This window comes from Sorex araneus, chromosome 3, assembly GCF_027595985.1.
Source record: "Sorex araneus isolate mSorAra2 chromosome 3, mSorAra2.pri, whole genome shotgun sequence".
In the NCBI taxonomy this organism is placed as follows: Eukaryota; Metazoa; Chordata; class Mammalia; order Eulipotyphla; family Soricidae; genus Sorex; species Sorex araneus.
Genome location: NC_073304.1, coordinates 152,010,971 through 152,035,534, shown reverse-complemented (window position 1 = coordinate 152,035,534; position 24,564 = coordinate 152,010,971). Strand labels below are relative to the sequence as shown.

At 57.3% G+C, this 24,564-nt stretch overlaps 2 protein-coding genes across 4 annotated transcripts in view; one reads left to right on the top strand and one right to left on the bottom strand.

Annotated features, from left to right (window-relative positions):
• Nucleotides 1-3,770, top strand: part of GABPB2 (GA binding protein transcription factor subunit beta 2) — a 38,580-nt gene extending 34,810 nt beyond the window's left edge. The window contains exon 9 of the mRNA XM_004618129.2: nucleotides 456-3,770. Coding sequence (XP_004618186.2) covers nucleotides 456-635 — 180 coding nt within the window. The 3' untranslated portion in view covers nucleotides 636-3,770. The remainder of the gene's footprint in view (nucleotides 1-455) is intronic.
• SEMA6C (semaphorin 6C) lies at nucleotides 2,013-23,460 on the bottom strand. 3 transcript variants are annotated; one of them, XM_055130370.1, is made up of 19 exons: nucleotides 23,189-23,460; nucleotides 19,723-19,885; nucleotides 16,622-16,736; nucleotides 16,320-16,380; nucleotides 16,143-16,199; nucleotides 15,670-15,771; nucleotides 15,455-15,545; nucleotides 15,187-15,306; nucleotides 14,976-15,064; nucleotides 14,172-14,389; nucleotides 13,773-13,904; nucleotides 13,501-13,653; nucleotides 12,643-12,816; nucleotides 12,344-12,490; nucleotides 12,071-12,148; nucleotides 11,940-11,995; nucleotides 11,794-11,838; nucleotides 11,410-11,505; nucleotides 2,013-11,099 (listed from the first exon to the last, which is right to left on the bottom strand). In XM_055130370.1, exons 2-19 carry the CDS (start codon nucleotides 19,829-19,831, stop codon nucleotides 10,120-10,122), a joined length of 2,823 nt encoding a protein of 940 aa, XP_054986345.1. In that variant the 5' UTR covers nucleotides 19,832-19,885; nucleotides 23,189-23,460; the 3' UTR covers nucleotides 2,013-10,119. The 3 variants fall into 3 exon arrangements, with proteins under 3 accessions (XP_054986345.1, XP_054986343.1, XP_054986344.1); XM_055130368.1 differs by lacking the exon at nucleotides 11,410-11,505; XM_055130369.1 differs by lacking the exons at nucleotides 11,410-11,505; nucleotides 13,773-13,904.
• Between the last annotated feature and the right edge of the window lie 1,104 nt (nucleotides 23,461-24,564).

The following is a 24,564-nucleotide window of genomic DNA, read 5'->3' as shown; positions in this document are numbered from 1 at the left end:
AGAATACAGTTTTCTTAATTAGCAATTATGAAGAAAACATACATTTTTAATTTGGAATAAAACTTGACAGTTAACATAATTCTGTTTACCTTGATTAGTGAAGCAATTTGCTACAGTTTTCCAGGGTGCAGACTCATTTGGAGTGCAAAATAGACTGAGTAACAGCTCTCAAAATCAGATTTAACAAACAGAATTAGCTCTTAAAGGCTTACTGGCCAAAATGCAAGTTTTGAAATTAAACTTGGTTACTTGCCACCTTCACTCGGTTTTCTCCGTCGTGGGCTTGAGAAGTGAGTGCCCACGACGATCAGAGATTGATTACTCTGGACTGTCGAGGATAAGGGGGAAGTGCAGTGGAAGAGCTCTGCCAGGGTGCAGAGGAAATCAGGGCATCTGCCATCACTTTCTTCTGCTTCTCTGGTGATGTTGCTCTTCCTTTCCCCTTCATGGCCCAGATGCTGACGACCACTGCTGCGTGTGCTTCAGAGCCGGAGCTGGAGAGGGACCAGCTGTTATTCCGGGTGGGTTTTGATTTTGCTCTGGACTGTGCTTTGTGCCTGTTCTTAGTACACACACTGACTTCAGCTTTGTTCCTTGTTAAGGGCCTAGAGGTGTTAACTGCAGAAGAGACCTAGGCCTGGTCAGCTCACTTTCTGGGGTAGCTAATGGTTGAGGATGGGGGGGGGTTCTGCCCAGTGCTCCCTCCTGCGCTTCCAGAAAGTTCTTTCTGGAGAGGACTCACTCAGACCCTGAACAGTCTGTCTGAGAGAGGGCACAGTGGAGCAGGAGGTTCAGCCAGGGGCCACATGCCTCCTAGGCACCCTCAGGAGCAGCCCCCACAACAGGAGAAGAAATATATATCTAGAGGGTAGAGCAATAGAATAGCAGGGAAGGGGTTTCATGCAGGCAGCAGGGTTCAGTCCCCAGCACTCTCGGGTTCTCCGAGCCCCGCATAGCCAGTAGTAAGCCCCAAACATTGCCAGATGTGGCCCCACAACAGACAATCTCTAATGCAGGCCAGTTCATTTTTAATAATGGGCTCTGTGAGATAGGAAGTCAAGACAGGTGGAAACAAAGAAGAAAAGGGAAATGTATAAAAAGAGATGGTAGCAGAAAGGTATTTGTTTTTATTTACTTGGAGTAGATCCTTTAGCATCCCAAAGAAAAGGAAGTTGATCTGCAGTTGCACTACCTTTGAGAGGATACTAGCTAGAGATAACTTATAATTGAAGCTGAATATGAAATACATGTGTGACAATGTTATTTTATTGTTTCCATACCTTCTGGCTCAGCTAGGGAAGCTGGGAACATGCTTCTGGGTCTGAGATAGAGGGGGATTCCAAATGGCTTGGTAGCAAGGTTGGCCTAGTTGGAGAACTAGAGCCTAGAATGACCACCTCTTCTAAATAAAGCCAGAGCCATAGGACAGAGGGGAATGTTCTGGTCGACCCTGGTTTGGTCCCCAACATCCCATATGGTCCCCCCAGATCCCATCCAGAGTGACCTCTCAGTACAGAGCCAGGAATAAGCTCTGAGCACAGCCAGCTGTGGCCCCCAAACCAAAATTAAAGAAAATTGAAGCTGCTCTGGGGACTGGAAGCACAGTAGGCTGAGTCCAGGTTTGATCTCTGTGCCACTGAGGGTCGCCTGGCAACCCTGAGCACAGCGCTGGGCATGGCCCCAAAACCAGAACAATTAATAAGGCTGCTTTTACAGTACCAGTATTAATACATAGATTTTAGACTTTACTTTTTTTTGTCCTAAATCTCACTCCCTCCCAAAAGAAAAACCTTAATATTTCTATTCTTGTTTTTTACTTTAGTGTTGTCAGAAATACACATTGCCTTCCTGTCACTACCTTTGTGGAGTCTTTATTCTAATGCCAGAGTTGAGGTTTCTTGAAATATGGGATAACTTGATTTTAGGTTTTTTATATTTTGGAGTTAGTGCCTTAAAAGATGCTCTTTTCGGGGGGCAGAGCAATAGTACAGCAAGTAGAGCATTTGCCTTGATGAGGCCCACCCTGGTTTGATCTCCAGCATCCTATATGGTCAGGAGTGATTCTAGAGTGCAGAGCCAGGAGTAGCCCCTGAGCATTGCCAAGGTGTGACCCAAAAACCAAAAAAGAAGAAAAAAAAGAAAAGAAAGATGCTCTTAGGTACTTTTGATTTTGCCTTTTCTCCATTTTCAGCCTTTACATTATTAAAGTTTTCAGATCTATTAAAAGTATTTGCAATCTATAACAAAATTATTTAATTTCTTTTTTGTTGCTGTAAGAGAAATTAATTTAAGGAGATAGCACGGCAGGTAGGGCATGTGCCTTGCACACAGCTGACCCCAGGTTTGATCCCCCACATCCCGTATGGTCCCCTGGGCCCTGCCACAAGTGATTCCTGAGAGCAGAGCCAGGAGTAACTTTCGCCTGAGCACAGCTGGGTATGGCCTCAAAACAGAAAAAGAAATTAATTTACCAAGAAGTCTATTGGAGAATGGCCTCCTATTTTCTTATTTTTTGGGGAGGCCACACCCAGTGGTGCTCAGAGCTTACCATTGGCTCTGCTCAGGGATCACTCTGGACAGGGCTTACGGGACTTTAGGGGATGCTGGGGATTGAACCCAGGATTGCTCCATGCAAGGCCAATGGTTTGGCCCCTGTTCTGTCTCTCTGCCCCCCATTTGCTTCTTGCACAGACTTCTCTGACTGGAGGAAGAGCTTTCAGTTGGAATGTCGGTCAGATTTGTTCTTCTGCTGGGCTGGGTTCTTACCCTTGTCTGAGTTAGTATGAATAAGGAGACCAGGAGCAAAAGTATGTGATTCAAATGAGGTATCTCTGCACCTGTTATTTCGTCTCCCCACCGCACCTCCAGTGAGCCTCTCTAGGATTAGGGGTACGGTGACATTCCTAGATTCCACTATAGCAGTTTGGCTGGTTGATGGCAGGAAATCTGTTCTCTCCTCTCCTCTCCCCCCTTAAGTGCTTCTGCTTCTCTCGCCCCATTGTTCTTCCCTGTTGCGTCTCCACCACCGCCAGGCCCTAAGTAGCAGGTCATTTCTAATCTGCGGGCCTGTCTCTCCTCGATCCTCTCCCTGTCCTCCCTGTTGCGGATGTTCTGTTTATTCTGGTTTGTTTCTGAGAATTCATTCCGATGGCACCCGCTCCCGTCTACTGCCTACTGCTCTCAGGAAAATTTGCTCTATTAGCAATGATGACATCAGCTGCCCACTAGGGCTTTGTCCTGTGCTTGTCCCTCTGCCAAGGCCATGATGTTTCAGAGGGGAGAGAGTGAGGGCAGGCGCAGTGATTGGTCTTAAAATATCCTCCAGTAGGGGCTGGAGCAATAGCACAGTGGGTTGGGCGTTTTGCCTTGCACGAGGCCGACCCGGGTTCGATTCCCAGCATCTCATGTGGTCCCCTGAGTACTGCCAGGGGTAATTCCTGAATGCAGAGCCAGGAGTAACCCCTGTGTATTACTGGGTGTGACCCAAAAAAGCAACAACAACAACAACAAAAAAAGAAAAACCAAAAAAACATCCTCCATTTGTCAGACTTTCTGAAAACTTTATGTATAGTATTAGGAAAACTTAAATAAACTTCACTTTTTATCTAGAATTTTATTTAAATAACTTTGGTTCTGAAGAGCAGAATTGTTACGTGAATAAGCTCTGTGTATGTATATATACCTATACAGATCTGTATTATATATGCAACTTTTGTACTATTTCACTTAACATGGTTTCTTAATAAATTGTAAAAGTTTTAGACATTTCAGCATTGTTTGGTTTTTCATTTGCTTTGGTCTCCTTAGCCAAAATTGTATTTCCTGCTTCATCACAGAGGCCCCTTGGCAGCAACTGTCACTTACCCAGTGCACTGATGGGGCAGGCAAGGCCGTGGCTGGCCTGGATTCTTCTTGCCCCTGCCCAGGGCTCTTCTGGTGCGCCACACGTCTGGCTTTCTTGTGGCTGTTCCTCAGCCGTGTGTGTGTTCTCGGGAGTTCCCCTTTGGTACCTGGGCTCCCGGGACTGTCCTGGCAGTATGGGCCTGAGTGCTCAGACGAGCAGTGGTGTTGGCAGAGGCCGGGCATGAGATGCTGCTGATGGAATTTGGGGTCCTTTTTTCATTGTTGGTTTTTGTGGTTTGGGAACCGCACCCAGTAGTGCTTGGGGGCTGCTCCTCACTCTGCTTAGGGCCCGTGACTGAGCCTGGCGCTCCTGTGTGCAGTCTACACTCGGCCCCTAGTCCATCTCTCACGCCCAAAGTGATTGTTGGTGGTGGTTTGATTTTGGTTTTGGGGCCATAACTGGCAGTGCTCAGGGCTTACTCCTGGCTCTGTGCTTGGGGATCACTCCTGGCAGTGCTCAGGGGACCATGTGGGTGCTGGGATTAAATCTGGATGTGTGTAAGGCAAATGCTCTACTGCTGTACTATCATTCTGGCCCCCCAAAGTGACTGTTTTTATTAAAATTGGATATTTTATACATCGAGACTGTCAACATGAGCTGGAGCAATAGTACAGCAGGTAGGGCATTTGCCTTGCACATGGCTGACCCGGGTTTGGTCCCTAGCATCACCAAGAGTGTTCCTGATGTAGAGCCAGGAGTAACTCCCTGAATATTGCCCAGTGTGGCCCAGAAACAAAAGACTAACATCTGTATTATTTGTAGTTCAAGGAACACAACTGTAGACTTTTTGTCATACCTCTTGGGCCAGAAAGGTAGTACAGTGGATAAGGCTTTGCATGTGGCTTAACCCAGGTTCCATACTCAGCATCTCGAATGGTCCCTTGAGCACTGCTGAATATGGCCCAAAAATCCATAAAAAATAAATCAGGTTGGGACTGGAGTGATAGCACAGCGGGTAGGGCATTTGCCTTGCACTTGGCTGACCCGACTTCGATTCCCAGCATCCCATATGGTCCCCTGAGCACCGCCAGGAGTCATTCCTGAGTGCCAGGAGTACCCCCTGCACATTGTCGATTGTGACCCAAAAAAGCAAAAAATAAATAAATCAGGCTCAGTCCTACCTGCTGTGCTATTGCTCGATGTGCATGAGTCAGGAGTAACCCCTGTGCATTGCCAGGTGTGACCCAAAAACCAAAAAAACAAATAAATCAGGCTCTCATAAATGTGCTCCATCAACTGGTATTCTTAGTTTTTTGGGGGAGTCACACCCAACAGTTCTAAGGTGCTAGTCCCAACAGTTTTCAGGGCGGGGTGGGGGGAGGCGAGGTCACTCCTCTTGATGCTGAAGGGACTACACACACTGCTGGGAATTGAGGCCAGGGTCCCGAATCATGCTCTCGGGTCCCATACTTTGTCCCTTAGCAAAACACTACCTGTTCAGTTTGGCTTGGGAACCACAGTATAAAAGGAAGGGTACTCGCCTTCCACGCAGCTGACCCTGGTTTGAGGTGTGATCTCAGCACCACATCTGGTTCCCCAGCATTCACATCTGAGGGAGTCACCCCTGAGCACTTCTGTGTGTCCACCCCTCTCCCCAATCCCCGAATATTTTTTGATGGCTTAGTTCATTCTGAATTGCAGATAAGGGTCTTGTGGGTAGGTGTTTCCAAGGACTGGGCTTACAGTGACCGTGGAATCTCCAGCTGCATGTAGGAACAAGTGCAGGTCACTGGCAAACTTCAGGGCCTTGGAAGCTGGAGCAGTAGTAAGCGAAGAGGGTGCTTGCCCTGTACACAGCTAACCTAGGTTCCTTCCCTGGCACCCCTCAGGGTCCCCCAAGCCCTCCCAAGAATGATCCCTGAGTGCAGAGGCAGGAATAAGCCCTGAATACTGCTAGGTGTGGCAAAAAAAAAGCTTCAGGTCCTAGACCAGATGCCTTGGCCCTTGAGTTGGGTGTTAGCATCATGTTCCATGTAGAATGTGCACTGGATCAACTGTTCATCAGCCTTTCACGTTTCTCCTACAGGTTGCTCTCAGGTTTTCGGCAATATCTGATACTAAATCTGAATATGGATATTTGTCCCTGAAGCTGTTCCTTTTAAGGTCTTTATTTTTTCCCAACAGCGATGCTCAGGGGTTACTCCTGGCTCTGCCCTCAGGAATTACTCCTGGTGGTGCTGGGGGACCACATGGGAGCTGGGGATCGAACCCAGGTTGGCTGCTTGCAGGACAAATGCCCTACAAATGTACTGCTGCTCCAGCCTCACTTTTTAAGGTCTTGTGTCAGTAAAGCTGCCACTGGATTTTTTTTTTTGCTTGCTTTTTGGGTCAACATTTGTCAGGGGTTATCTTCCTGCCCTGAGTTCAGGAATTACTCCTGGCATTTCGGTGCTTGGGGGATCATATAGAATGCTGAGGCCACATGCAAGGCAAACACCCTACCAATGTACTATCACTCCAGTGCCACTCCTACTGGATTAGGTGTGAAAGGGGATGACAACAAGATATGTCTGGAGCCAGTTGCTTTATGGGCTACAACCCTCATTGTCAGAGCTCCAGCACTTTGAGGGGTGCTAATGCTGGTACCTGACTTATTTAATAGAACCAAATGAGGCATCAAAGTTTAAAAAAAAAAGAAAAGAAAACCAAGGGGAAAATTACTTCTCCAAGCAATGTTTTTCACAAATTTTAAAGTAAATTTTGCTCCTAAACTAATTCAAGAGACATCTTCAAAAGTTGCTGACCAGCAATACTTGAAGCAAGAAGAGTTATGTAGCAGAGTGTCAGCACTTTGGGGTCCCAAGAGCAGGGAAGTAGCATCAAGGAGACAAATCTGAAAGCTAAGAATAGCTCAGGCCCTTGTGACTTTGCTCCCAGAAAATCCAAGATGCTGAACAGCTTTTCCAGTATGTGACTGTGGCACCTTCTGCATCTCAGGTCCCCAAAGCCTTACACAAGCTGATGCATTATGCCTACTGGGGCTCTGGTTTTTGCAGAACTTCCCAGGGTGCCTCTGAGAAATCAGCTTAGAAATCCCTCAGGATGCCAACTATATCTCCTGTTGGCACCTTTTGCTTTTTCCTAAAGACAAAGTTTGAGTTAACATCCTCATTTTTAAAAAAGAAGACTATTAGCAGACCCCTTAACTGAGGTCATGTTTATCCATCTCTTAACAACCAGTGAAAATTTCTTTGAATTCATCCTCTTGGTGTATTATTCTCTACCCTACCAGAATGAATTTTATGAGTTTTCATGAATTACCTACTTGGTAGTACTCATTTTGGACAAATAATTGTTTATACCATTTTATTGTTTGTTTGGGGGCCACAGGTGTTATTCCTGGCTCTGCACTCAGGGATCATTCCTGGCTGGCTCAGGAGACCATATGGGATGCCAGGGATTGAACCCAGGTTGGCTGTATACAAGGCAAGTGCCCTAATCCACGGTACTGTTGCTCTAGCTCTGTATATAAATAGTAGAAACCAGTTGTAGCCTGTTGATACTATTTATATGATGCTTTATAAACCCTGTTGGCAAATGTCCTTTTTATCCTGTATGAAAGAAATTGAGGCTCAGAGAGGTTAGCGGGGTTGCTGAGGTTACTGAACCATCCGAGGCAGAGCCTCAGGCTATAGTTTGCAGGCCAACACAATTGCTCCCACTGCCCTGGGCAGGCTCTCAGTATAGCTGAGACCTATGAAGAGGCAAGAGAAATCTCCTGAACTATGTTTTTTGGAGGACTTCTTTTGTTTTTAGAGCACACCCAGTGGTGATCAGGGACTACCCCTGGCTCTGTGCTTACGGATCAGTCCTAGCAGGATTCCGGGGACCATATGGAGTGTTGGGGATCAACCCCAGATCAGCCACTTGCAAGGCAAGCACCCTGCCCACCGTACTATTGCTCCAGCTCCGTCTGATTTATAATACTTTTGCACCAAAGGGAAAAAAAATTTTTTTTTGGCTTTTTTTGGGGTCACACCTGGCTCTGCACTCAGGAATTACCCCGGCGGTGCTCGGGGGACCATATGGGATTCTGGGAATCGAACCCGGGTCGGCCACGTGTAAGGCAAACGCCCTACCCGCTGTGCTATCTCTCCAGCCCCAAAGGGAAAAAATTAAGAGACATGGAAGAGCCGCTCCAGCCTGATGAAACTTCTGAAGGGGGAAGAGCATAACTGGAGGAGAACCAGCATGAGGGGAGGTCAGAGGCCATTGAAAAACTTTCAGATTGAAGGGCTGGAGCAATAGTAAGCGGGCAGGGGACTTGCCTTGCTCATGACCGACCTGGGTTTGATCCCAGCATCCCATAAGTTCCCCCAATCCCTTCCAGGAGTGATCCCTGAGCACCACTGGGTGTGGCCCCCAAACAACAATAAAAGTAATAAAAGCCTTGAAGTCGAGCAGCCACTGAGCTAGTGCAGGAATTATGTTTTCTGCCCCTGGCTGGATCCTGGCACTGCCAGGAGCAACCTCACAACAGAGCAGGTGAGGGTGAATGCCCCGCCTGTGAAAAACCCCAGCAAGGAAAAGGGTGACTGCTTAAAAGCAGGTGATAACAAAGGTCTGGGCGGTGGCGCAGGTGTCCACGCCTCGCATGCCTGATTCCATCCCTGGCCTGCATGCCTGCCAGCCTTCTAGCACCACTATGTGTGGCCCTGGTTCCCCCAGCACTGGCGGAAGTGGCCTTGATTTCAAAGCATATACTGCAAAGTAAGAATTCTGAGTTTGGAGGACTCATCTCAGGCCTCCATGCTGCTTCCTTTCTCTTTTGGGATACGCAGGGGCTGGGGAAGTGGTGCTCCAGGGATACTCAGCTCGGGATCAGTGCCTGAGCTGTCCGGGTATCACGTGGTGCCGGAGTCAAACCGGGCCTGTAGCACCAAAGCAGTTTCTCAGCCTTTGCTGCTCCCTCCCTGGCCCGTGGAACGTGTTATTGGATAATTACATCCATTATCGCTCTTAGGCCCTCAAACAAACCATTCTAAAAATTTTTTAGATGAGGAAACACTTAGGGCAGCGCTCTGACACGTCAAGATCACAGGCATGAAAGGTCAGGGTTCTGCAACACGAGATTTTGTGGCTGCCCCACACCGCCACCACAGAAGGCTCTAGGAGGCCAACGCGCAAGAGGGATTGGTGCGGACGCCCAGAGGCAAAGCTAGGCTTGGCCTCCAGGCGGCAACAGAGGCCGCGCAGCCTCGGCGCTAGCGGGGCGGACACAGCAAGCCACGTGCCGTCACTAAACCTAACTTGTAAATCTGAAAAGCAACTGCCGCCGGGTGGAGGCCTTAAGTGTCCTTAGCTCAGGGGTAGTGGGTGGGGCGCGGGGACCTATCGTCCCCCCCCATTGGGTCCTGGCGTGACGGACGGACGTCTGCATCCAACGGGGGCAAAAGAAGTGTCCCGACGGCCTCCGGCCGGGCCGGCCGAGTCCCAGCACGCGGGGCAGGAGCGCAGCCCGGGCTCACCCGAGGTCGCGACTGTAGCAAGCGGTGGGAGACTCGCTGCCCGCGCCCGGCGCCGCGCGGGACAGTTCCTGGAGCTCCGGCTGTTCCCCAGTACTTACAGGGCCCAAGCCCTCAGAGGCTCATTGCAGCCGAGCCGGGCGCGACCCCGACTCTCCCAGCCAGACTCTCTTTCCGACGAGTTTTCCTGGGGTCGAACATTCACTCGCTTCTGCTGCGGCTTCACTTTATTCCTCCCAAAACGCTCTCGCGCCCCGCTCCGGAGAAGCGCCGAGGAGGGTCCCTCGCGCCTCGAGGCCCGCCCCGCCCCGCCTTGCCGCTGTCCCCCGGGCCCCGCACCCGCGGTCCGCGCCGCCGCCTCGGGAAGCCGTTTCTGATTAGCCCCGGCGGGACGCGGCCGCCCCAGGGAGCAGGGCGCGGGCCGGCCGGGCGTCGGGCGCAGGGCTCCTACACAGTAGAAGGCGGCGCCGGGACCCCGCCCGCGCGCCTGCGGTGCGCCCGCGGTCCGCCCGGGCCCTTGCTGCAGGGATCCGGGGCGCGAATAAGGCAGCTCGGCTGGGGAAGGGGGCAGGAGGGTGCCCGACCCCCCGAAAGCTGGCTCGCTGAGGGGGCGCTGCTCGCCTCCAACTCCTCTCTCGAGGACTGGGGGACACAGTCAATAAATTAACCCGAAGAGGGCGGGGACCCTGGAGCCGAGACCGGGAGGACTGGGGGGCGGCTGCACCGGGCCCTTAGGTGGAGCCACATCCTTTAAAAGTTGAAGTGGCTGCCGCCGGCCACGGCCGCCTGGGGTGAGGACCCGCCCAAGGAGGACTTGGGGGGTAGCGGGGGCTTCTCCAAGTCCACGCGCTTCAGGGCGCGGCCCCGGTAGCTCTCAGGCCGGCCCAGGTACAGGAGCGGTCTGTCTGTGTCCCCAGAGTACCTGGAGGGCCCCCCCGAGGGGACACGAGTGAGCAGGGCTGGGGGGGTGCGGTGCGTGGGGAAGGGCGGCCGGCGGCTCCCCCCGACCCCGAGCCGGGGCGCGGGCGCCGGGCGGCCGCTGGGGGCCGCGCACTGGCTGTCGGGGGGCACATCCAGCCGCACGGGCGGGGCGCGGTCGCGCGGAAGGAGGCCGGGGCCGGGCGCAGGGGGCTCGGGCGCGGGTGCACAGTGGGCCGGGGACTGCGGGCCGTGCAGGTAGCGCAGCAGCTCCTCCAGCGTGGTCACCTCCACCGCCTGCCCTGGACAGCCGGGCGGCGGCGGCCTCACAAGCACGCGCGGCGCGGGCCCGCCAGCCGAGTGCGCGCCCCGCGCGCGGCCCGGGCCCTCCTTGGCGTTGTTCCCGTTCTGGTTCCACTCCCAGGCGCCGCCCGCGGGCTGCAGGTGCTTGGCCGGCAGCTCGGGCGTGGACTCTGGGGTGGGCAGGCAGGCCAGCTCGGGAGGGGGCGCAGCGTCGGGGGGCGGCAGAAAGGTGGTGTAGAGTTGTGGCGCCTGCGCGCTGTCCGCGTCCTTGGGGGGCGGCGGCGGCTCTGGGCCGTGCAGTCGGGCCAGGCTGCGGAGGGACAGGGCCCGCGGGAGGCCCGGGGTCTCAATGTCCTTGCTGCGGCGTCGGTGGGTGCGGCGGCACACGCAGGACACCAACAGGCCGGAGACGGAGGCGCCCAGGGCGAAGGCGGCGGCCACAGAGGCCAAGAGCAGTGGGATGGGAACAGAGCTGGAGGCGGGGGCGGCGGGGACGTCCCGGCGCACGCCTGCAGGAGAAGGGGACTTAGCGGAGGGCACGACTCGGTTCCACATCCTGGTGATGGGACTAACAGCCTCCCAGCAGCAGATCTACCGCCCCTCTCGCGGGGATGGGGGGGCAGCTCTGACTTGCTCTGGCCCCTACGGCGCCACATGCCTGGAGCCGCTGCCCCACTGTGGTCATGCAGAAGGCAGCGGTCCCGGGGCGGGGAACACACGCGTGTTAGTGCACACACCACACGGGTCAGTGAGCCGCCTGGCGTTCTCCGGGAACCGCAGCCCGCGCCTCACTCGTGCCCGCCCCGGCAGCCCCCTTACCCTGAGTGTGAGCGCCGAGAGTGGAAGACTGGGGCCAGGGATGGGCATCACTGGGGGGGCTGGGGGTCTCGGGGGGAGGGCCAGGACCCAGAAGCACTGGTGACAGAGACCAGGTCAGAGCCAGTGAGGCTCCACTTCGCCTCGAAACCTCTGACACCCCTCCAAGGGTCCCCCCACACACCCCCACTTTGGAAGCCAAAAGTTCAGAACTCCAGCCTGAACTTTGGTTGGGAGTGGGGAGGGCGCCACAGGTGGGACGTTCTCTGCCGATCCATTCAAAAGGCTTTATCAGGCACTCTGCTCAGCCAGAGCTGGTGTGAGGGGATGCCAGCTCCTCGCTGCCCTTTTCAGATGGGGTGCCATGGGGTGGGATGGCGGACTCACCGTATGCAGAGTCCCCGGCACCCGACTGACTCCCGGTTGCTCCATCTGCGCAGAAGAGTGGAGACCGGAAAGTAAGAGCCAACAGCAGCCGGGCTTCGGCAGTGGGAGCCTGGGGCAGGGCCCCCTCAGCCACCCCTTCTGTTTACCTTGACAGTCCCCGAGTTCCATGGACTCCTGGCTCCCAGCTAGAGCTGCACGGGTTCTGCAAGGAAAGGGGAGGCTCAGAGCAAGCCTACACTTCTTCCCCACATGAGGTCCAGTAGGGGGGTTCACTTACCCAGCAGGCCCCCTGATATCCACGCAGCCGTGGGAGCTCTGCCACGCGCAGTAGGGGTCCTGAGAAGCCAGACAGCTCCTGGGGGAGAGTCATGAGGCTGGGATCGTCCCTGCCTCTCCGCACCCCAGCTGCACCTAGGGGCCTCCTCGCCCAACATTCCCAGGCAGTTCCCCAGCGTCTCAGTCCCGTCTCTGCTTCCTGCCCACCTTCAGAAGGGGTGAGACGGTCCTACCCTGCATTCCTGCATCTGCCAGTTCCTGCCGCCCCGCTTACCTCCTGCAGGCCCCATGCTGGGAACACCGGCTGAGTGGGAGGTAGATGATGCAGCCCGAGAAGGCCACAAAGAGCCTGTGACCCTCTGTGTCCAGCTCCAGCCCTATGACCCGCCGTGCTAGCTGGGCAGCTCGCTTCCCACGGCACCTAGGGTGAGGCCGAGAGGAATCAGACCCTGACAGGGGATCCTGTTTCCTTGGGCTGGGGAGGTACCAAGGTACACTGAGTCCAAATCATCTCACCGAGCCCCAGGCGCAGCCCACCAGGCCCCCCTCGGGAAGGCTCCCCCAAAGCCTCACCGGGAGGGGCTGTAGGCATTGATCTCTTCCAGCAGGACTGGCTGGTGTCTCCCCTGGGGGCCCCCAGGGGGCAGCACCTTCAGCACGGTCCCGTCGTTGGAGCCCAGGAACAGGACCGTGGTGTTCCCGTAGGGCCCTGCAGTGCCATCCACTGCCACCTGGGTCAGCAGGGCCCTGGGAGGAACAGGCCTGAGGTCAGGGCCACCCGCCCTGGGGAAAGCACAGGAGTTCCTGACGCCTCGTTGGTGCCTTCTGCGCCCTCCCTTCCACTCCTAGTGCTCTCCCCAACAGACTCCCCTCAGGGTGCAGGAGAGTGGCTCTGGGGGGTAGTGGTTAAGCTTCCATGGGGCAGGGAGGCCGGGACTGGGCGTGCTCCTGGCTTATTCCTGGCTCTGTGTTCAGTGGTCACTCCTGGCAATGCTCAGGGAACTCTGTGGGATGCCTAGGAGTAAACTGAGGTTGGCCACATGCAGGGCAAGCACATTAACTCCTGGACTAGCTCTCTGGCCCAGGTTTTGTTAGTTTTTTTGTTTGTTTGTTTTTTGTGGTTTGGGGGCCACATCCAGCAATGCTCAGGGCTTACTCCTGGCTCTGCACTCGGGAACTATTCCTGGCATTGCTCAGGGGACCATATGGGGTGCCAGGGATCAAACCCAAGTCGGCCACATACAAGGCAAGTGCCCTCCCCACTGTCCTATTGTTCCAGCCTCTGGCCCATGCACATTTTGTTTGCTGGATTGGTTTTTGGGCCATACCCAGTGATATTTGGGCTATTCCTGCCTCTGTACTCAGGAGTCACTCCAGGGGAACTCCAGGGCCATGCAGGGCCAAGGACAGATGCTGGCGCTCCGGCCATACCTGCTGGTAAGAGTGAGCAGAGGCTGTTGGGTGGCAGGGGGCACGGCAGGGTCTAGCAGCGGGTGGGCCTTGATGAAAGTCAGGACGTCATCAGGGAGGTCTCGGGAAGAAGAGAATGAGGCCGCTCGGCCAAGCCCTGCACAGGAGCCAGGCCTAGGGCACACCAGAAGAACTTCAGGGTCTTGATTGGGCTGCATCCCCCAGCAGACAGGACATACCCCTGACCTCACACCAGAATCCCACTGGGACAGGTACCACTGTGTCCTGGGTACCTGGGGGAGGGGACCCTGTCTTCAGACACAGTAGTCCAGGCCCCATCCACACTCCTCTGCTCCTTGAACCTGCCCTCGAACCCACGTTCAATATCAGCCAGGTAGAAGGCGCAGACGGCGGAGCCAGGGATGCTGAGGGAGCCAGAAAAGAAGGTGGGCAAGGTGTTGGGGGCCGGGCACTGGCAGCTGACAAGGTGAGATGTGGGGGAGGGGGTGGAGTGCAGGGAGCAGGGCAACACTGGGAGACTGGGGTGCAGTGGGTTGAGGTGCCTTGCTGGGTGGGATAAGGCCGGCACGACAGCAAACGGGCCTCAGCAGCGCTTCCCCACCCTGCCTCACCACAAAGCCAGACGTGGGCAGGGATGTTGGATGGGTTGCGTCGGTCAGTCCGGTACCTACCTATTGGTCTGCGTGGTGAAGACCCCAAAGAAGGCAGGGTGGCCATGCAAGTTCCCAGGCCCTGTCAAGGCCTGTAGAACGTCGAAATAGAAGGTGGAGTCTCCAGGGACTGAGCAATTGAGCCGAAGTTTCAGGAAGGATGTCCAGTGGCGGTCCAGGGCCCGAGGGGAGCCGCCCATGTCGCGCTTACAGACACGAGCCACCCGGGAGAACTGCACCTGCAGAGGGGAGTGAGACCCGGGCCCCTTGGAGCAGCATCAGGCAAACGATGGCCGATGCAGGGAAGGGTGGGCCAGGAGGCAGCGAGAGCAGAGAGCTGTGGGGACCCCAAGGTGGGGGCTGTGGACAGGGATCTTGGCTCTGGTTCCACATGATCCAGCACACGCTCATTGCATGTGCCCACACACACATGCGTGCACACAGACTCACATTCACATGCATAGACATGTACATACACACAGGATTATGCACACACACAGGCATGCACACATGAATCCAGAACACATTCATGCTTACACACACAAAAAAAAATCAGCACACACACGTGCACACACACACTCAGGTGTGCACACACATAGGATCCAGCACACACAGTCACATGTGCAATGTGGATACACACAGATGATCCAGCACACACAGTCACATGCGCAATGCGGATACACAAAGAGGATCCAGCACACACAATCACATGCACAATGCACATATACACAGAGGCTCCAGCGCACACTCACACACACATATACATTCACACGCACACAGAGGCTCACACACACAGTACGCAGCACACTTGTGCCCGCTCCTTACCCGCCCCAGCCTGGCGTCCTCCACAGACACTTCTCGGAAGAAGAAGTACACATGGTCCCCGTGCTCCAAGGCATGGACAAAGTGTGGCTCTAGCAGGAAAGGATGTAGAAGAGCATCTGGCCCTGCCCTGCCTTCACCACCCCCAGCTCCCACCAGTTATACCTCCCCCCACCCCCAACAACAACTGCCTGAGCCCCTGGGCCGCCCTGACCTCGGAGCCACTTGGAGTCGTACTTGGCGGAGCGGAGAGGCGGCTGAGGCCCAAGGCTTCTGTAAACCACCGCATCACTGGCCTGGAAATCGGCCGCCGTGGCTGAGTAGAGGCTGCCCTCTGCGGGTGGAGGGACAGTCAGGGAGGACCCCGGAACCTGGTCCCTGGCTCTTCCGGCACCCCCCAGAGGCACCCAAGGACAGGCGATGTTGGGAAAGGCCAGGAGGGAGAGGTGTGAGGGTGTCTTCCCACACACCCACGTGCTTACCTGCAAAGACAGCCACATTGGACTGGGTGGCATCGAAGGGGCACCGAGCCTGGCCACTCAGCTCCTCGCCCTCCTGCTGCAGAGAAGTGATCTGGGGGCAGAGGGAACTCTGTGGTCCTTGTGTCCCTCTGCCTCACACCCCTGCAGCCTGCACCCTGGAGACTGTTCCTATCCACCGCATCACCTCCTCCCTGCCACCCTCACCCCAAGTGTACCCCATAGCTGCGGCACACAGGGCTGAAGGAGTTAGTGCCGCAGGCCAGGAGTGTGCGGGAGTTCCAGGGAACGAGGACCCGGATGTAGTTGTAGCACTCATCCTAGAGAAAGCCAAGACCCCAGGTCAGCGGAGGTGTGTGGCAAGGGGGGTCTACCCTCCTCCCAAGAGTCAATCAGGGCTAGGCTGCAAAGTCCTGACTAAACTCTCCTCAGGCAGCCCAGAGCCTCAGGCAAGTTCTTGGGCCTCTGTGTCCAAGGCACAGTCTGTCCTGCGGTGCTCGAGGGGGGCCATATGGGATGCTGGGGATCGAACCCAGGTTGGCCACATGCAAGGCAAATGCCCTCCCGCTGTACTATCGCTCCGGCCCCAAGAAAGCTAAAGATCGTGAGTTGCTTTTCCACTGTGGCTGGAACTGGGGAAGTGGGGGGCTTGGAGGGCCACGCCTGGAGGGGGTGAGTCTGTGGCTCTCACCGTCAGCTTCCCCCGGACTGCACAGTTCTCCACATCCTGGCTCCTCCATGTCAGATACTGGGGGAGAAGCAGAAGAGGGAAAATCGACGCCCCCCCCCAGCCCTTCACCTCCTTTCTCCTGCCCTCACCCACCTTCCCTCTACGCCCGTACCCCCCGCCCCTCCCACAGCCCCTCACCTTGCTAGGCACCAGTCCCTCCCCTTCTGGGGCCTGAAGATCGAAGGAGAAAACATGATCCCTGAAGGAGGGGTGAGGGAGGATGAGAGAGGGCCCAGCAGAAGCACCCGCTGGGCCTCAGCCCCGCCAGCCCCCACCCCTGACCCCATGCCTTTCACTTGTGCTCTGGGCTCCAAGCACATCCACATCCCACGGCTTCTCCACCCTCATGGGGCGCCTGCTAGGGGTGGCAGAGGCCATGCGGGTCTCAGTCCGCCCGGGAACATGCATGGAAACCCTACAGCTGTGCCACGGCCAGTTACCGGGCAGCCACCAGCAGGGTCCGGTTCAAGGTCAGGAATCTCTGGAAGTCCAGCCCAAGTTCTGCGACCACATCATCATCCTCCAGGCCCCGGAACCAGGCTAAGGGCGAGGCTCCTGGAGGGTACAGGGGATGGTGGGTGCTGAGGCCGCAGGAGACCACCTGTTCCCTCCATGCCAGCTCCAAGCACCTGAAATGTGGCGTGGCCACTGAGGCTGGAGCTGAACTGGAAGGCATGAATAAACTCAGGAGAAAAGGAATCAGAGGCCAGAGCGACAGTACAGCAGGTAAGGCTTGCACGCAGCCAGCCCAGGTTCTATCCCCAGCACCCCATATGGTTCTCCAAGCACTTCCAGGAGTAATTCCTGAGCATGGAGCCAGGAGTAACCCCTGAGCATCATTGGGTGTGACCAAAAAAGACCAAAGGGAAAAAAAAAGAAAAGGAATTTTCACTCTGAGCTCCAGAATAATGCATCATTTTGAGTAGGTTAAGTATGAAAACTGACCCCATTCTATAGACCCCAGGACTGAGACTTAAGACACTGGCCCACTGAGTATCATGAAGTCTGGGAGTCACATGCATCCAGATTCAGACTCAGGCCTGTGAGGGCCCTGAGCTGAAACCCATCCCTTCTGCCAAGACACCCCCTTTGGCTCCCACATTCTACGCTGTCTCGGGTAGATCACTCAGTCACCCTCTTTATCCAGCCCCTCCTCACAAATTCCTCCCAAAGGCTCTTCCCAGGCCTACCCTGGCTCCAGCTGCCAGCTACCAGGTCTGGGCATGGGTATCAGAGGGATGGCAGAGGAAGTGTTTGCTCTCTCACCTACCCCCAACAGGCACTCCCGAGGACCTGCCTGCAGTTCTTGCCTCAAAATGACCCCTAGGCCTGGGGGCACTCAAGGAGCTAGGCCAGGAGCAGGGAGGGTACTGGCCTTACACACCACAGACCCAGGTTTAATCCCTTACACCCCATATGGTCCCCTGTGCCCTGCCAGGAGTGATCCCTGAGCACAGAGCCAGGAGTAAGCCTGAGCACTGCTGGGTGCAAACCAAAAACAGGAAGGTAAAAAATAGAGCTAGACGATATTTCCCAAAGTGAGCCACATTGTGTCCCCTTGCAGGGGAGGGGGGCAGGGCAGCAGTAACCTTGGGTGCTTTCTGCAAACTTAAAGAAAGAAGGAAACTGCCCAAGGACCAAGCACGAGGAGGCCCAGGTTTGATGCCCAGCAAGGCATGTTAATCCATGTTCCACTGGGATTGCTGGGTGTGAGGAAGGGAGGGAGGGAGGGTGAGGGAGGGAGGGAGGGAGGAAGGGAGAGAAGGCAGGTAAAGGAAGGAGGGGTGGATTTCAGGTGCGGGAGACATTAGTGATTTTTTTTCCTGACAGTTTGAGGACCTTTGGGCCAAGCCAAGCACCTAAAGGAATTGCCCTACAACTCAACAAAAAGGAAACAAAAATTCTCTCTATTTTGAGGGCAGTTTGAGCCACAGTCAAACATACTTTAGGGGCCACCAACTCCTGACTCTGTGCTCAGGGGACCATACAGTGCCAGGATCGAACCAGGGTTGGTCATATAAGCACCTGAACCCTTGTACTGTTTCTGCAGCCCACAAGTAAAATAACTCTAAACCCTAAATCTAGGAGCCAGAGTGGTGGTCCAGTGGGGAGGGCGCCTGCCTTCCACCTGGCTTACCCTCGTTCCATCTCACATATCCCCTAGGGTCCCTGACACTGCCAAGAGCAATCCCTGCGCGCAGAGCCAGGAGTAAGCCCTGAGCACTGTTAGGGGTGGAACCCAGGTCTCCAGGAGCCAATGAGCTTCTCACTGCCAATGGTGAGAGCAAACACACATGAATCAGGCGGCCGGCAGACTCAGCTGTGTGTAGGGGACCTGTTTCTGTTTCATCCATCACAGGCCGTATGGTAGAAAACAATTCTATTTTACTTATTTATTTATTTATTTATTTTTGCTTTTTGGATCACACCCAGTGATGCTCAGGGGTTACTCCTGGCTCTGCACTCAGGAATTACCCCTGGCAGGGCTTAGGAGACCATATGGGGTATTGGGAATCGAATCTGGGTCGGCTGCATGCAAGGCATGTGGCCTCCCCACTACACTATCGCTCCAGCCATCTCATCTTCATTTTGCAGGCCAGCAGAAAGACTAAGGCATGGCCATGTGGGCTCTGAGTTCATGTTCAGCTCCCGGTCTGCCCGCTCGCCTGCTCACCCCACCGGGCTGTGCCCCTTTGTGCTCGTGATCTCAGGTGGGTTTTTTTTTTAATTGATTTTGGCTTTTGGGCCACACCCAATGGTGCTCGGGCCTTACTCCTGACTCTACACTCAGGGATCACTCCTGGAGGGGCCAGGGAACCATATGCAGTGCCAGGGATCGAACCCAGGTCAGCTACATACAAGGCAAATGCCATCTCCAGCCCCTCTCAGGTGTTTCTTGGGGGAACCATCTACCAAACCCAGTTCAGGAGTCCCGGGGCTCATTCTTGGTGATACCCACTTACTAAGGACGGGGAGTTCCGTTGGCTGCTGATCAGACTCAAGTCAGATGTGCTCAGGGACTCCAGAGGTGCTTGGGTCACATTCAGCCTTTTTAAAAAAAAAATTTTGGTCACACCTGCCATGGTGCTCAGGACTTAGTCGTGGTTCTGCAATCAGGGATCACTCCTGGCAGGCTCAGGGGACTATACGGGGTGGTGGGGATCAAACTCAGATCAGCTGCAGGCAAGGCAAACACCCTCCCAGTTGTGCTATGGCTCTGACCCGCACTTCTAGCTCTTTTAAGATCAAGTGCTCTGGGGCTGGAGCCATAGCACAGCGGGTAGGGCATTTGCCTTGCACACGGCCGACCCGACTTCGATTCCCAGCATCCCATATGGTCCCCCGAGCACCGCCAGGAGTAATTCCTGAGTGCAGAGCCAGGAGTAGTAACCCTGTGCATCGCTGGGTGTAACCCAAAAAGCAAAAAAAAAAAAAGATCAAGTGCTCTGCACCTCACTTCCTCACAGGACCCCGTTGTCCAGTCGCTGAACTAGTGCCTAGGGCGGGGGTACAATACAGGGGGGTGCAGGTGGGCACTCACCTTGCAGGTCAGAGGTCAGCAGCGGAAGGGGGTCCTGGGGAAAGGCAGCCCGCGAGCGGAGCAGCGGGAGCAGCAGCAGCAAGGGCAGGAAGCAGGAGGCACGGGGCATCCTGTGCGGGGCAGCTCAGGCCCCCGGGGGTGCCCCCTCACCCATATGCTGGCCCTGAAAGAGGAGACAGAGAAAAGAGGGTGAGGGGGGACTGTCCACCCCAGTGCAGCCAGGCTCCTCCTGTCCTATCCCCGGAAGACACCGGGGATTGGCAACAAGAATCCTCTTTCTGGCACAGCAGGTCCCGGCCAGCTGTCACATCACTCAGGCCCTTCCTGCTCCAACTGGCCTGCACTGGCTCCTGTGGCCACCGCCTGACCCCAGGTGAGGACAGGACCCCACCCGCCCTGCTCCCCGCCTCTCCCCAGTCTCCTCTCCTGCCACTGGCTAGGTGACACCTCTCGGCCCCCCTCTTGTGAACCCCTTCTTAGCTATAATTAGATGCTGAAGCCTTAAAATTATAAATAGTGACTCCTTGGCACTGGAGGAAGAAGAGGGCACCGTGGTGCCACCTCCCGCACAGACCCCCAGGCTGCCTGCAGGCGCCATGCCCTGCCCAGACAGCTGCAAGGCCACCGTGGACTCTCAGGGCAGGGAAGAAACAGAGTGTGGGGACAGCCCAGGGGTCCCCACCTGGCCTGCGAGCCCCTTTCTCTTGCTAGGGAGAAGAACAGTGTTTGCAGGGTTGGGGGGAGCGGGCTATCTTAGCCAAATGTGAAACGGCATCAAAGCCAGATCAGAGACTAAATTTAGTTCTGGCTGCAGCTGTCTGCCCGACCACTGTGCCCCCTCCCAGCCTCTGGAGCCTCTGTTCCACCCCGGGCCTCAGCCCCAGCGCAGGCCGTGAGTGGCTGAATGAGACTCCATCCAGCCTCAGAGGGCAGCGAACAAGCAGGGGCTGCATGTGGGGGAGAAATGGCTGAACACACCCCTCTCGGGACTGTCTCAAAGTAGCAAATATAAATAATCCGATGCCAGGCAAGCAAGTGTAGCCCAAAGTCCAGGGAAAGAAAGATGGAGATGGTGGCAGGGACAGAGGAGGGCGAAGCGGCCATTAGCCTCCAGCTTGCCGCTGGAACAGCAGCGGGGCCCCACTCCAGCGAGACCAGGAAACCAGGTCAGGATCGCGAGAATCCTGCCCGCAGCCCCCTCACAGCTATCCCCATTCACAGGGGGCCCCAGGAGAGACCCCACACATGCAGGCTTATCTCTCCAATGTGTCACACACAAGGAACCTGGGCCCAAGTGCACCCCACCCCCATCCAGCGTCAGTGGTGGGGAGGCTGACGTCAGACAGGGTCCCCAGAGAGGCAGGTGGAGAAGGAAAAAGGGTAGGAAGACCTAATGATGACCTGTCCCCAGGGCCAGAGGCTCCAGGCTTCCTTCCTGCCCCCTCCGGGATGCTGGTATTCCCTGGGGAAGCAGAAGGGACACGCCAGCGCCCCCTTTCCAGCTCCCCCTACCAAGTTGCCCAGGGCAACTTCTTTCTTCACCCAGGAAACAGCTTTTGTCTTTGACAAGGGGGGGAGAGCACTCAGACCCTGGGTGCTCCGGAGCCCTGTCCGCTACACCCACCCACCGCCCCTCCAGACAGTTGCCGGGCGGTTCCCGGGGTGATGACCCTGGAGGGACCCAGGACCCAAGGACCTGATGGAGCAGGAGAGGAAAGAAACGAAATGACACCGCCCTGCCACAGCCCTTACAAGTCAGGCGCCAAGTCGGGAAAGTGGAGCAGAGGCTGAGGAGGAGAGCTGCGGACAGGGGCTTCTCTCTGGCGGGCTGGGGGAGTGGGAGGCAGACGGGGTGACCCTGAGTGATTACTAAGGTACCAGCCAGGGCGCCCAAGGCTGCGAGCGTGGAGGTTGGGCCAGGCCCTGCTCGGATGCTCGCAACCTGCTCGGCCAGCCTGGGCAAGGCCCGGAGAGTTGGGGGGCGCAAAGCACTCCCGGGTGGAAACCCTCCGAATCTAGCAGCTCCGGGCGAGAGCGCCAGCCAGGGACAATAGAGGCTCATTTGCATCTCATTTACATGCTCTCAGTTTCTGCGCGAGCGGGGTAGCAGCACCGGGTACCTTCCCGGTCCCCGCAGGCCCTGCCCCGGCCCCGCCCCGCCCCGTTCGGGGTTCCGCCTTGGAAACACTCCGCTGGCCTCTGCACCGGTCCCTGGACTTAACTCGCGGCACCTCCGAGCGCTGGCTGCCCCGGCAGCTGGGGGAGAGCAGCAGATGGGCGGCCCCTTCGCACCCCGAGCCTACTAAAGCGGTGCCGCGCCCCAGAGTGGTTCCAGCAGCCCCAAACCCTACGGCCTGCTCTGTCCCCTCGGGGTGCCCGGGCTGGGAGAGTAAACGGCCCCTGGCTCTCCTCGCTCCCGCACTCAGCGCCTCTGGGGAGTGGCTCGGGTCACCGGCAGAACCAGCGGGGCCTGGGGACGGATGGAGTAGAGAAGCCCGGCCTGGGGACAATAGCAGGAAGCCCTCGGGCCGCTCGCCCGCCCCAGTCCCCCGGCTCCGGGCGGGGGCGGGGGAGAGCTCTGCAGAGCAGGCGCGACCCCCTCCCCACCGCTCGGCCTCGGCCCACCCCGACGCCGACCCCCGGGCGGGCGTCCAGGTGTCGCGAGTCCCGCGCGCGGTGGCCGGGGGCCAGGGGCTCGACGTGTCTCCCCCTCACTGGATCCGGGGCTCCGCGAGGGGCGGGCAGCGGAGTCCGGGCCGGGACCGGGTCCCAAAGCCACGTTAGCGGGAGGAGGGGCCGGAGGGGCCTGCAGACGCTGAGCGGCGGAGCGCGGGGGGCTGGGCGCAGAGGCGGGTCTCCAGACCCGGGGAGCGGGGCCCGCGGCCGGGGAGGACGCGCGCGGGCCGGCGGCTGCACGGGCGGCTCTAGCCCCGCTTTCCATCCCCTGCTTTCGAGACCGCGTCCCATAAAGCCCCGGAGAGCGGGTGCAGGGGTGTCTGCCGGGGGATCCCCAGGTCTCGACTCTGCGCCCGAGCCTCCCCGGGAGGTGCTCGGACCTCGCTGGCTCAAGGACAGGGGCGCCGCCGAGACACCAAAATCCAGGACGACGCGGCCCCTCGCAGCCCTGTAGGGGCATCGCGAGCCCGGGTCCCCGCGGGGATCGAAGCCTCAGTTTCCTCACTCGATGTGCGCGCTCGGCACGGTGCACCTCAGAATCCCCTTCCTCGCACCCCATCCCGGGAAGGCGACTCGGAGCCCGCTGGGAGGCGGCGCCCCTGGTGCAGTGGCGGCGCCCCTGGTGCACGGCCGCCGGCCCCTCCTCCCCAGTGCACCCCAACTCTGACGACCCCTCCGCTCGCGCAGCCGGCACGCGGGCTCCCTCTGCACTTCCCGAGCTCGCCCGGGGCCCGCGCGCCCTCCGCGCCCCTCGCCGCCCGCAGCCACGTCTTGGCTCCCAGCTACTTGCTCCGAGATCCGGGTCAGCGGGATGGAGCGTGCAGCGCGCGGGCAGCGGCCCCGCACCGCGCTGGATTCGTGATCCGTGGTGGAGGTTCCGAGCAGACGTGAGGAGCGTCTGAACAGGATGGAGCGGGGATCGAGGCGCCAGGTCGCGGCGGCGGTGGGCGAGTCAGGAGTCCGGGTCGCATCCCCCACTCGCGCCGCGCCTCCTCGGAGGAAAACAATGCGACCGCCCGGAGCTCTGGGCCGGGCCTCAGCCACCCCGCCCGCCGCCCGGCCGGCCCGCCTCCGGCCCGCCTCCTGCCCTCTGAGTCCAATCCGACGAGTGGAATCAGGCCAGACCACGCCCTCTAGACACCTCTTCGCCAATAGGATGTCTCAGGGGCGGGGCCCCAAGAGCTCCTCCAACCGAGGGCCTGGCGGGGAGGGTGAGCCGGAGACCGACACGGGCACGAGATGCTGAGACCCGCGCACTGTCCCTGAGACCCGGACCGAGGAGGGCTTGCACATTCGAACACAGGAAGCCCTCGAGAGAAACCGCTGAAGAAAGGATGAAGGAGAAGCCGCGGGGAGAGACGGACGGGGAGCCCGGGAACCCCGGCTGGGCTGGCTGTCAGCTGGCGCGACCCGCCTTCTCTCCCCGCCAGCCTTGGCCGCGCTGTTCCTGGGGGAGTCTCGGCCTCTCGTCAGCTCTGCCGCCACCCTTGGTCCTCCTTCCTCCTTATCTAATCTCTACCCTCCCTTTCTCCCCAGGTGTGTCGGCTGGTTTATTCTGATCCCGGCTAGGAGGGCCTAGCATGCAGCGGGGACTCGGGGCCTGGGGCAGGGAGGCAAGATGCAAAGCCATCTCCTCTCCCGCCTCTGCTGTCCGAGCAGCCCGGGGCTTGGGCCAGGGCTGTGCGGAGGAGCCGGGGAGCCGGGGAGTCTGTCGGGCTGTTGGTTGAGGGAAAAGGACAGGTGACAGGTGCGGAAGCCATGGGAGAGGTAGAGAGGCAGACTGGCTCAGAGGGAAAGTGCTTGTTGTCCCCATCCCACGCCTGTGACCCGCAGACACCCCATTTCTTTCATCAGGTCCTGGGCATTCCCTCCAGATAACAAAGCTGCTATGGGACCCATGAGATCAGGGCTAGTGCCATTCACGTCATCCCTTATCCCTGAGCTCAGAACTAGGAGTGAGCCCTGAGCACAGCAGGCGGGGGAGGAGGGTGGGGGGATGCAGGCAAACAGATAACAAAAATGCCCCTTTTCCATCCCCGCCTCCAGAAAGACCCTGTCACATGGAGTGTCAGGGGGAGGAAGAATGAGGCCTCGGGCTGGACCCATACCTTGCTGTTTGCTTTGAGTCTTTCCCGCATGGGGGCTGGGACGAAAGTTCTCAGAATT

Excerpts from the sequence above, each read along its gene's own strand:
- SEMA6C (XM_055130370.1), bottom strand. The coding sequence starts at position 19,831 with ATGCCCCGTGCCTCCTGCTTCCTGCCCTTGCTGCTGCTGCTCCCGCTG. Across the intron at positions 15,065-15,186 it reads CGACTCCAAGTGGCTCCGAG|AGCCACACTTTGTCCATGCC; the intron begins GTCAGGGCGGCC and ends CTTTCCTGCTAG. Across the intron at positions 11,506-11,793 it reads TGCCGGGGACTCTGCATACG|TGCTTCTGGGTCCTGGCCCT; the intron begins GTGAGTCCGCCA and ends CTCTGTCACCAG.